The 13,001-nt window shown below is 43.2% G+C and overlaps 1 protein-coding gene across 1 annotated transcript in view; it reads left to right on the top strand.

Moving 5' to 3' along the window:
• The window catches only part of slx4ip (SLX4 interacting protein), a 34,560-nt gene extending 21,994 nt beyond the window's left edge, over positions 1 to 12,566 (top strand). The window contains exons 6-7 of the mRNA XM_058058917.2: positions 10,979 to 11,085; positions 11,163 to 12,566. Coding sequence (XP_057914900.2) covers positions 10,979 to 11,085; positions 11,163 to 11,862 — 807 coding nt within the window. The 3' untranslated portion in view covers positions 11,863 to 12,566. The remainder of the gene's footprint in view (positions 1 to 10,978; positions 11,086 to 11,162) is intronic.
• Positions 12,567 to 13,001: the final 435 nt, after the last annotated feature.

Below are 13,001 nucleotides of genomic sequence, written 5' to 3'. Positions count from 1 at the left end.
GTCAAAAGACTGGAACTAATTTAAAACATTACTGCCAAGGAGAGGGTTTGGGTGCATCAGGAAAGCTGAGGCCACGCTCACAATGTCTACACAGACATTTAAATCAAACCTCAAGAGGAAATTTGATTTTACACTGCATTTTAAAAAATATTTTACAAACATGTACCGCATGCACACACTGGAATACACCCATCTGTACTCAATGCTTGAGCAGTGGAGGGTTTAGTGCCTTGTTCAAGGTATTTTTTTGGACTTGCAAGATCTCTTGACAAGATTTCTCTTTTGGAGTAAAGCTATATAGCGAGGCACGCATTTTGACCCTTGATTATGCCTGTTCCCCTCACTACTTGTGTATTTTGCTGCGTTCATTTGCGTCTGAAAACCAACTGGCCTAACACTCAGATTCTGAATTACATAGTGTACTTGAACACGTCATCACCATCCAATACATGGACAGTGCGGGGACCACAGTGCTTCAGGTAATACTGCTCAAAGGTGGAGAGAAGGATATGGACACAGAGTTGTTCATTGCTCTGTATATTTTATATGAACAAATAAGTAAGTTTAACCACTATGTTGTACATTAAGAGTGAATATTTACTTTATATTGTGTGCTATTTTTTGGCTCTAAGTCGATATATGACATTTTATTTTATTTTTAGCCTTTCATAGTGGCTGCAGGTGGGCGAGTGGGGGTGCTGGGGTGGGTGGAGTACTCATAACATTTCTTCAACGTTGGCAGGTCTGGTCCATAGTGGGTCTTTTTTTTTGTCCCACTGGGATTTTAAACGCGACCTTTTGGTTTTCAAGTCAAGTCTTTACAAAGTGAGCTACTATGGCGCCATTTATGTAAATTATCTAACAACATCAAACTGTTTTATTATATAATCCACATCATAATGCATGATGCGTTGACATATTTTTTTGTACAGTACATACTGTATTTGGGTTTTAAAGAATGTGGCAAATTTAATTGACCGCAGTGAGAAATCATGTGGTTTGGTTAGAGTGGTTCTTTTTCTTGTTGGAAGTACATACAGCCTATGTCATGTTACGTACTTGCCAATACCATAAGCCCCTCAAGTTCTTTCCTGTCCATTCATATTACAGACAACAATCTTTTGGTCAGTGCTCATTTGATCCCAAACTCCCCAGTGTATTCTGGGAAATGCTGGTGTAGCTTCTCACCTTGGCACTCACATCAAGGACGGACATCTCTCCCATTACATTCCATGATCAGCGGCCTGCTGATTTTTTTTCCTGTTGTTTCCCTTTGAAATGTCTCTGCACTCTCCACAGTTTGGCCTTCAATGAAAGCGGCGATTGTAATATTTTTAGTGGAGCACAGTCGTCAGTGAAAAGTTCAGAGTGTGTAACCAATTTTTCCAGTTCAAGGAGGCATTGCTGTCGATTGCAGTTCCCCTCCCCAGGATGTGGTTCTTGGGCTCATACAGTACATACAGTGGGATTGGAGAGTGGGAGTCTTGCGGTGGACCTCGCACTTAGCCAACCTCCAGCGTGGTTTGTTAGGGAAAGACACCAGACAGCAAGTCTGACATTTTTCACATGACAAAAACAATCATTTGTTTATATCCTGGGCTATTTTCTAAATTGTCTTTTTAATGCTAAAATTGCCAGTGGTCGCAATATTGATTGGAAACATTTAGGGACATTTAAAGTTGATGTAAAGCTTGATTGGCCTGCTGCGTAAAATCAATGTGGTCTTTTTAAGCGCTACAGTAGCTCTGGACAGCTCATCCCCAAAGGATGGCTTGTGTTTAGGGAGTCTTTTTGTATGATTATGAGACTATATGACTTATAAATTAAAAAAAAAAAAAAATAAGGAAGTAGATTGATCAGATTAGCACTTCATGTAAGGCAGGGGTCTGAAACATGCGGCCCGCGGGCCAAATGTGGCCTGCAGGACACTAGTTTGAGGCCCCCGCCTTGATATGAAAGTTTAATGTTAGTGCGGCCCGCGCAAGTTTGATATGGATGCTGTATGGTATCATGTACCCAGAAAAAATTATTACATTTGATTAATGTTCATGTTAAAGGTTAAATAACTGTTAATAGTTATCCTCCCTATCCGTGTGGAAGTGGTAAGTTTTTGGCTATTTAAGTTTAAAGGAAATAACTTGAAGGCTACCGTTTAGGTCGCTTTCTCTCTAGTTTTATTATTATTATATTTATTTATTACTGATTGATTTTCTTTATTCTTGATTTGTTTATTTATTTTTCATATTCATTTCTTATTTTGTGTAGAAAAATAAAAATTATATTTGAAAACAGTGGAATGTTTTATCAGAACTTTTCTTGTAGAAAATCGGAACCAAAGCAAAGTTTATTCATTTTTCTGTTTTTAATAAATGCGTTTTGGTTTTTTTTTTTTTTGAAAACCTGATGCGGCCCATTCTCACCCAGACCCTAGCTCCAGTGGCCCCCAGGTAAATTGAGTTTGAGACCCCTGATGTAAGGTCAGTTGGCCTGTCACGATAACACATTTTGCTGGACGATAATTGTTCCACAGATAATTGCCCATAAATGATATTATTGTGAAACATTTTTTTTTCATTCATGTAATGATAATAATGGTTAACCCTTTAAGCACCAAAGTCGCACAATTGTGGCAAGCAAAATTGCTGAAGTTAACAAGCCATTTCAGCAAATATGGAGCCAATAGTAGTTTTCAGCAGGAGATCTCTAACTTTAAACTGCATTTGTGGGAGTGGTTTTATGAAAAGTGTAGCGGTTAATACACTTTCAGCGATACCGTGCACTAGAGGCAGTCATAGTCCGTCAAGTCATATTATGCACTAGATGAGTAAATATACTCCCATCACATACTTTGGGTCATACTGATGATTTTTCTCATTGACAGTATGCCTCTATCTCTAACCATTTTCAAGATACAACCTTTTGATATAGTAAGTCGAAATTGGGGGAAATTGAGGCTCTGGCGCCTCAAGGATGGGGAGTGCATTGTTTGGATGCAGCAAAATACTGAAATTGACATCAGATACTCAACAGACAAGAAAAAAGTATTTGATCATGTAGAACACAACACACACAGCTAACAAGTGCATACTCAGTCATTCAGAGACTGAATTACTGACAAGAGGGTTCACTCGCTCTTTTCATTCTGCTATAGATCCAACACGCCCAGGTGTTGATGCAGATGCACAGAGTGAACCTCTTGTCATTCAGCCTGTTTGGCCGAGCGAGAGGAGGAAAACAAAATTCACACCTGAATATATTGAGGCCAGCAAAATTGTTGACTTCATTTTTATGTATCATGCGATTAATTGATTTATTGATTATTGTGACAGGCCTAAAGGTCAGAGTTATGTTTTTTGAGGTGACATCAGCGTTGGCTTTGACTCAGATGAAGCAATTTTCTCACTCCCACACCTAACCAGTTGTTCGTTCTTTTGCTGTCCTCCCACAAGTTGGCACTGTTCCTTGCCGAGCCCTTCCAGTTGCACTTAGGCAAGGCACTGATCCCATCATTAATTTTGTACCACTTACCGCTTGGTCGCGGGGGTGCTGGAGCCTATCCCAGCTCTCTTCGGGCGAGAGGCGGGGTACACCCTGGACTGGTTGCAACAACCATTCACACTCACAGAACATGCAAACTCCACATGGCTGAGGGTGGAATTGAACTCGGGTCTTCTAGCTGTGAGGCCGGCGTGCTAACCACTCAGTCCACCCTTTCCATAAGACAATGTTACAAAAAGTAACAGACATCAATGTTAAACAACCTTTGGACAGATACTGCTTTGTCATGATTGTTAAGCTTTCCCCTTCAATTGGGTATGAAATTAAAATTGCGGACTTAGACCATATCCATCCTGTGTGGACAAAAAAGTAACATAATGTTTATTATTATTATTATTATTATTTATTCTCGACTGCACTCATATTTAGCTCTTAATTTAAGTCTCTTTCCTTTTGTTGTTTTGGGAGCCAGGCAACGACATTTCGTTGGCAATTTCACTGCTGTGTTTTTGTGCAGTGACAATAAAGGAAGTCTAAGTCTATTATGTGTGCAGCAGTAGTGGGTACATGGCTTCATGTCAAATGTTTGAAGGCGTACGTCACTGTAAAAAAATTGGGATCCACTGGTTTAAGCTATTTAATGCACGATTTGGCGTTAGGTATGTAATCCAAGATGGCTGTATAAACAAACAATGCTGTCAACAGGCCAATGTACAGCAGTTTATTCCACACTATATTGTATGAAAACTGAGACAGTGTAGGAGATTTTTGGTGAAGATTTTTGTTGAAAACCGAATTACAAAAAACAATGTTTTTTTTTTTGGATAAATTCATTGATAATTTTGAAATCTGGGTGTGTCTCAATATATCTACCGTAATTATAGTAAAGCATGAATTTGATCTGCTTGGAAGGCAGGCAATTGGGTATAGTTAGCTGTTATAAGGGCGGCACGGCGGTCGAGTGGTTAGCGTGCAGACCTCACAACTAGGAGACCAGGGTTCAATTCCAATTGAGTTTGCATGTTCTCCTGCGTGGGTTTTCTCCGGGTACGCCGGTTTCCTCCCACATTCCAAAAACATGCTAGGTTAATTGGCGACTCCAAATTGTCCATAGGTATGAGTGTGAATGGTTGTTTGTCTATATGTGCCCTGTGATTGGCTGGTGGCCAGTCCAGGGTGCACCCCGCCCGAAGACAGCTGGGATAGGCTCCAGCACCCCCTAGCAACAGTGCTAACTTCCTGACTGCTGGCTTAAACTTAATACTTAATGGTTGACAATGCTGACGTTCGACTTTGATATGAAAATTATGTTCAGACTTTGACAGGTATTTTCGCTGTTACTATTATGTGTGTCATGCCTGAATGTGTTGAGTAGAACCCAACCCATCCCAGGGGTAATTATATATTGTTCAGCTATAAAGCAGGTTTGAGTAGAGGTGGAGCTATTTAGATGCAAAACACTTTGGGGAAAAGAGATTCCCTTGACCTTTCTACAGTCAAATCCAGTTTAAAGAGTTGCTCCTATGGTGAGTCAGCACCGGCATGGGGAGGGCAGCATGGGAAGGAAGAGCAAGTGTTTTAGGATCGTGGCCGTTGTTTTCTAGTCAGGCGCAGAGTGGGCAACTGAGGTGAGTGGCGTGCTGGGCTGCAGAAGTTTGGATCAAAGGCAGAACAGATGTGTTTCCAGTCCCCCCCCCCCACTTCTTCTGTGCTCTGGACGGGCCTGTGTGTTTACTCATCACCTCAGCACGCCTCAGTTCTTCCCAGCTCACAACAGCCGCAACTTTCCCAAGGGACTGGAGCATGCTAGCTCTCCCTTCCACCTGGGCCGAGTGCACGACTACACGACACGTGGTTCTGTCCCCTCGTTTCACCCTGTCAAAGAGTTGCTTTGGTTATGTTAGCCCGTACTGTTCAGCGTACGTTAATCCTTACAATCTGGGTGTATCCACAATCCTCACTCATTGTTCAAGGGATAAGAACTGTCTTCAATTTTCACCACGTCCATGCCCATGCATGTTCGTTGACTTTGTTGCAGGGTTAGATGTGGTAAGCTTAGACAAACAGGGTATTTTGTCAATAGGGTGAGGGCTGGAGTTTGTGGGCTTGTTTCTCTGCAGGAGGTATTTTCTGTTATGTTTTTCTTAGTGCCAATTTAAGGCTTTTGTATACTTAGCCGTGCCACTATAAAGCCTTTCAGATGAAAAGAAATAATTCGATTTTCAAAACTGCAGTTGTTTGGGGATTTGTGTGCGTGTATGTAATTGTTTTTGACGGATTTCTGTTTTTCCTTCTTGCCTGCTTCTCATTACTTTAATCAAAGTTATACAGTCAACCTCGGTTTTCGTACGCAGCAGTTTGCGGCAAAAAAAAAAAAATCAAAAATTTTGCATCTGTTTTTTGTACGCTCTCACTGTTTTTGTGCAATATCTCCCATACCAAATTAATGACCTGTCATGGAGCCAAATAAAGTTGTATGTGGCAGCAATTTGAGAAATAAGAAATAATCTCGGCAGGTTGTACGAGAAAGCGCGCAGACCTCACAGCTAGGAGACCAGGGTTCAATTCCACACTCGGCTATCTCTGTGTGGAGTTTGCATGTTCTCCCCGTGCATGCGTGGGTTTTCTCCGGGTACTCCGGTTTCCTCCCACATTCCAAAAAAACATGCTAGGTTAATTGGTGACTCCAAATTGTCCATAGGTATGAATGTGAGTGTGAATGGTTGTTTGTCTATATGTGCCCTGTGATTGGCTGGCGACCAGTCCAGGGTGTACCCCGCCTCTCGCCCGAAGACAGCTGGGATAGGCTCCAGCACCGCCGTGACCCTCGTGAGGAAAAAGCGGTAGAAAATCCACATCCACAATAAAGTCCATCCATTGTCATTTATAATTATTTTGCATTGTTTCTGCATGTTTTGCATTAGCTTTAAATGTGTTTTTTGTTCATATATTTGGAGTTGAACATGTACTTCCAAATTAAATAAATACCCCATGTTTCTGATTACTAAGGGCATGTGTCATTTAAAACTCCTCAGAGTATTGCCCGACTGTGCACTACTTTTACATTAAGAGATAAGCAACACACTCTCTATCGCATGACTTATCTGAGATATAAAAGGTTTTGTGTTGTTTGCGCCCTTTTTTGAAGTTGTTTCAATGAGTCATCCAGACTTAGTTTAAGCTATTACACTTTGCTGCTTTCCTTTTCAATCAAGTGATTCATTCTCCTTTGCCCTTGTGCCCTTTTTCCAGACTTATCTCAATTTTCTGCAATCCAGATGTTCCGTCCTGTTTGTAGCGTAGCTCCTGCTGTGGAATGCACTCACTGGTTTTCAGAGAGAGTTTGTTTATGAAGCACCTTTGCTATTTCCATAGGGTGTACTCCACTTATTAAAACTACACCTTGTTTGTTGCAAGACAAGTCCATATGCTTTTCTGGCTATTAAGATAATTATAATGTTCATTCACAAACTCTTCTGCTTTTTGTTATTCTTCCACTTCCTTTTCCGGTTGCGGTTCCCAACTCTTGTAAACCCCTGGTGATGAAGCATCATCAGTCAGCGTCCTCCCAGTCTCATTTTCTGTCTCTGTATCTATATCTATAAATATCCAATATCTTCCTCTCTTTCCTTCCTCTCTGGTCTTTCACTTTTGACTTTACTCTTTTGAAGTTACGCCGACAGGAACAGACGAGTATTAAAACAGTTCTCAGAGTACCTCCCATCGACTTCATGTTGTTTTTTCTTTCAAGTTCATTTTCAAACAGCATTTATTCATAGTAAACAGAAGAGAGCGCATATCAAGGCATTGCAATGCAAATGGCTGCTACCCACATCTTTCTCAGAATTGTTGTTGCTGTGCTGGTGGGTGGGGATGTGTTTGTATTTGGGTCATTGTCCTGACTTAGAAAGCAGTCGTAGCTCGGTGTAACACAGAGAGTAAGAAGGGTGAACTTCTGCCTACACTCCATGATTCGATCTGTACACAAAGAGCTGCCTGTGGAGCACTTCCTGTGTGTGGATTCTTTTGTTAGTGGGCTTGATGGCGAGCTTGTGTTGGTCAGGTGGTAGGACTCATGGGGGTGCATCTCCTTTTGTTTCGTTTCCCTTCTAAACACTCACTTTTTCCCTCTTTTTGTTCTCTTATCTTGTCCTCTTGTTTCTTGGCGTCTGCACCTTCCCCCCTCGCCAGCCCCATTCTCCTCCCCCAGTGTGGCGTCTGCACTCAGTCCAGCACACAACATCAGCGTGCAGTCGCAAGGTCTTTTTTTAGTGCAAAGCTGCGATTCCCCAGTTTGCTCACTTGTGGTCACATTCTCCTTCGTCCATGAGCCGTCACTGTCATGTTCGAAAAATTTGATTTTTCTTCTGATGTGTTTGGAGACTGTTGGAGGCCAAAGCTCACCACATTGGCTTTGCTCATCTTGGATCAATCATTTTACCAGCTAATTTAACAAATAACAATGATCGGAATTATGAGTGTTTTAGCCATAATTGGGTTGTGGATGTCGGCATGGAAATGCAATGGTTTGTTTGTTTGTTTGATCCAAATTCAATTATGTTAACTGATACTTGGATGTTCATTGAATTGTTCATGGACCAGTCCAGGGTGCTCCAGCGTAACCCTGTAATCCTAATGAGGATAAGTGGCATAGAAAATGGATGGCTGGATGAATTGTTCATTTCATACTTGTGTACCTTGAAACTGGCAACCAACCGCCCATGCCAAGTTACAATGTGTGTCCCATACTGTATGTGTTGTTGTGTCTGATTTTGTGTAAGGCAAGAGTCTGCAAACTTTAGCATCAAAAGAGCCATTTCGCCTTCTCTTTCAGTAAAAAAAAAAATGTCTGGAGCCCCAACACATTCCACAGTTGGTAAAGATTTTAGTGTATTTTCCGCACTATAAGGCTCACTTAAAAGTATTTAATTTTCTGAAAAATCGACAGCGTGCCCAAAATCTGTAAAAATGTTGTGCTTTTGGTGAGCGCTCTGCTTGATTGACTGTCTGACTATTTCCCGCTGACACAGAGACGTAATATGTACGCAAGCAGCGTTAAACCAATCAGATAACAATACATAATACACATAGTACGTACGCTGGCAACGATAAAGCAATCAAAGAACATTACGTTCTCTACCGTATGCTTACCTCCGCCACACCTCCAGTAGGTATACTACCGGTATGCTGCAAAACAACATTGAGCCCATCTCTGTGAAAAATCAAGTGACGCAAATGAATTCGGAGCTTGCCATCATTCCAGGAGGATTAACAAAAGAACTCCTGGAACAGCTGGACATCGCTGTAAACGGGGCGTTCAAAGTGAAGTTGCGAGTGGCGTGAGAGCGATGGGTGCGCTGGTATTTTTATGAAAGATTCTTTCATGCATTCCCCATATGTGAATGGCTGCCCCACTCCTTCCGAGCTCATGTGCAGCCCAGCGTTGTCATTCATTCATTCATTCATTTTCTACCGCTTATCCTCACAAGGGTCGCGGGGGTGCTGGAGCCTATCCCAGCTGTCTTCAGGCGAGAGGCGGGTGTACACCCTGAACTGGTCGCCAGCCAATCACAGGGCACATATAGACAAACAACCATTCACACTCCAATCCAATGCTTGGTGAATTCTGCTTCACAATGATCGGAAGAGCCGACATCGAAGGATCAAAAAGCGACGTCGCTATGAACACTTGGCCGCCACAAGCCGACAATTTGGAGTCGCCAATTAACCTAGCATGTTTTTAGAACGTAGAAGGAAACCGGAGTACCCGGAGCGAACGCCACATACCGATCGCCGAGGGTGGAATTGAACTCGGGTCTCCTAGCTGTGTGGCCAATCTGCTAACCACTCGTCCACCATGCAGCCTGTTATCATGTTTATTATAATGTTATCACACCTTTTCATTCATTCATTCATTTTCTACCGCTTTTTCCTCACAAGGGTCGCGGGGGTGCTGGAGCCTATCCCAGCTGTCTTCGAACAAGAGGCGGGGTACACCCTGGACTGGTGGCCAGCCAATCACAGGGCACATATAGACAAACAACCATTCACACTCACATTCATACCTATGGACAATTTGGAGTCGCCAATTAACCTAGCATGTTTTTGGAATGTGGGAGGAATATGGCAGAGGGTGGAATCAAACTCGGGTCTCCTGGCTGTGAGGCCTGCGCGCTAACCACTCGACCGCCGTGCAGCCCCAGTGTTGCCATTTTGGCTAATTTTCCAATTTCCTCACAAAATCAAGTCCAACTTTCCAAACCCTCTCAGTGACTTATTTCGCAAAAGCAAGTAACAAAAAAATGTAGGCTAGTTGGTGACTTAGCAAAAGCACGTATTGTTCTGCGGTTGCTGCCGAGAAGTCCGCCCCTCCTCACAGTAGTCATAAGCAGTCAATGCAATACTATCTGCCTCTTGCGGAGTCACCACCTTGGTGATGTCACAGGCTCCAAACCCATAGCGACAGCATGCTTGCTAGTATGCCCTTTGTTTTATTTTCCTCTGTAGTAACTTTCTTCAGACTCAACTCAAAACTCTCTCACCTTTTTTTTTGTACCCAGTGATCCTCACTGTATAAACTCGTCTACCTCCATTTCCCTTGCTCATCCAATCAGCAGTCAGAATGCAGTTTAGGTGCATTCATTAACTTGCTGTGAGTTGGACAGTTCACATTCTTTTTTAAAATGCACATGGTGCATGCTTTGGTGTTGAAGGAAAACCCACTGTGCTCTGTGAAAGGAGGCACAACAATGAGGCTGGAGATCTGCATGTGGCTCCAGAGCCGTGAGTTGCTGACCCCTAGTTTAGTGGAAGTTGTAGTCTGGATCACTGCATAAAAAACCTAGGTCATCTCAAATTCTGTGACTATTTCCAATGTGACACAATGTCTTCACATTAGTGTTGCCGGCCGATATTTTGAAGGTTTATATTAAATACTTGGGAAGCATCCTGTGGGTCGGATACAACCACTAGGCGTGTCCATGGGCCGTAGTTTTCTCATCGACAATCTATAGTTGCCTGCTCTGAGCAGCTAGAATGGGTATGGTGCATGATATTGTTGTTTAAATTTATATTTCATTAAAGTCTCACTCTTTAGACACTTTATTGTGTCATTTCCATTTAAAACATTCACATTCACCAAATAAGCATTTGGCCAATATATGCATCATTGGGGGCTTAATTTATTTGTGTTTTATTTTCTTGTAGTTACTGTTTGACCAGTTGCATTTTTCAGTTGCACAATGTCACTTTCCACACATTCCCAATTCATAGGCAATAATCAGAATAAATGCCCTTCTTTATAATGCAGTATTTTGGAGCTAGACCAGTTGGAAATGAGTTCTAATTTGTTTCACTGATTCTATCGCATACTGTTTGACAGTGCCAGAAGATGACAGCTCTCTGCCGTGGAGCCAAACCCTTCCGATGGATGCCAGGGATAATATTTTTTGTTTACACGGATTGTGTTTGTCCTCTCTAGACCGAGCTGAGCGAACAAAGCAGATCCGAATATTTTTCCAGAGAGGGAGAAATCCAAGAGTCTTTCAACTGCGCCACAAAAATAAAGAAGACCGGTCTTCAAAAGATGTAAGTATGATCTAATACAGAACTTTCCGACCCTTCCAGTCAGACAGGATGCTCGAGTATCTGCTTGTCTTAATCAGAGCCAAGAAAGCGAGTGTCCAGCAAGAGCACTGGGATCCCAGTGTGGGGGAGCGGCAAGCTGAGCAAAGAGTCGAGGAGTCAGAAACAAACCCCAAGGAAAGTGTGTCCAACCCCCCAAACATAGAGCAGCAAGTACCATGCTTCGATGCTGCGTCTCAGAACGAGGGCTGGACCTATCAGCAGGAACCTCCAGAAAGCATCGACCCAAACGTGGCCTCAGTAGGCGTCTTCCCGCATGAAGTCAGTCCGAGAACCAGGCACAGCAAGAGGTCTAAACCCAGCAACGCAGGAGAAGACCCTCGCCCACAGAAGGCCAAGAGGACCGGCCTCAAGAGACCTCCGAACACAGTGCAAACTCACTCTATCGAGAGCTTCACACAAGTACCCGAACAGGACAGTCTTCCTCTGCCGCCCCTTCCTCCACACGAAACGGAGGCAGAGTCCACGGCTTTCCCAGTCTCCAAGAAAACCACAGTGGAAGTGGAGCTGCTTACTCCAGGGAAACGGGACCAGAGGCTCCCCCTCATAAGCAATAACACAGCACAGACAAACCAAAACAGGCTGGCCACAAGTCTGAGGGGCCTATCTGTCAAGCTTGCATCCTCGGGCTCCTCTATTGGTTCCAGATCCACACACGGGGAGGAGGGAAGTCAAAATTTACCCAGAACCTCCAGATTACGGCGACAGAAGAGGTCCTGAGGGGGACAAGACGAGCTACAGTAAAGATGCCTGACGCCATAGAGATAGAAATGAAATTGTGTCAGGCAGTGAAACCCCCCCCCCCACCCCCGCATACGTACGCCCACATGGCTTTTTACTACAATTACTATTCTTTTCACACAAAGCCACACATGCAGATCCAGCGCAGAACACATAATTGATACATGAACGTTTTGAGTTATGCTTTGTCAAATACTTGAAACAGACTTCGCCTCCACCCATAAGTAGTGGTGGTCAAGAGAGGCTTGCAAATGAAAGTCAAAAACCCTTAATTGGAGTTTAGACTCGGGTTTTGTGTTAAAGATTGGGGATTTCAGACAGGCAGGAGCCATGCAGTACGTCATAGCTTTCAGTCTGAAATCCTGGCTCCTACGTGTCTGAAAAGTGTCCGCTTTCTTCGCCGAAGCTCTGGTGTGATTGATGGCTGTTTCCAGATTGACTTCATCTATACGGCTTGTTTTGACTTCTCATTCATACTTTATTTTCATTCATGCAGAGCTTTCACTTTAAGTTATTGATTCAATATGGGAAGTATAATGATCATTATTTTCACTGAATATATTAGCTGCACGCGCAGACCTTACAGCTAGGAGACCAGGGTTCAATTCCACCTTTCACCCTCGGCCATCTCTGTGTGGAGTTTGCATGTTCTCTCCGGGTTTACTCCGGGTACTCCGGTTTCCTCCCACATTCCAAAAACATGCTAGGTTAATTGGCGACTCCAAATTGTCCATAGGTATGAATGTGAGTGTGAATGGTTGTTTGTCTATATGTGCCCTGTGATTGGCTGGCCACCAGTCCAGGGTGTACCCCGCCTCTCGCACGAAGACAGCAGGGATAGGCTCCAGCACCCCTTGCGACCCTCATGAGGAAAAGCGGCAGAAAATGAATGAATGAATATTAGCTGCAGGTTCTGAACTCCTGTGTCGATATTAGTCTTGTTTTAAGCAATTTTGCTCGGTGCGTCGTACTTCTCATGGACGATCATTTTGTTTGATAAATTGAACTGACGTCTAAGTTTTCATTCATTCATTCATTTTCTACCGCTTTTTCCTCACAAGGGTCGGGGGTGCTGGAGCCTATCCCAGCTGTCTTCGGGCGAGAGGCGGGGTACACCC

This window comes from Doryrhamphus excisus, linkage group LG20 (genome assembly GCF_037039965.1).
Source record: "Doryrhamphus excisus strain RoL-2023G ecotype Guam linkage group LG20, RoL_Dexc_Guam_v1.1, whole genome shotgun sequence".
Taxonomy (NCBI): Eukaryota; Metazoa; Chordata; class Actinopteri; order Syngnathiformes; family Syngnathidae; genus Doryrhamphus; species Doryrhamphus excisus.
This window is presented reverse-complemented; position numbering and strand designations above follow the sequence as displayed.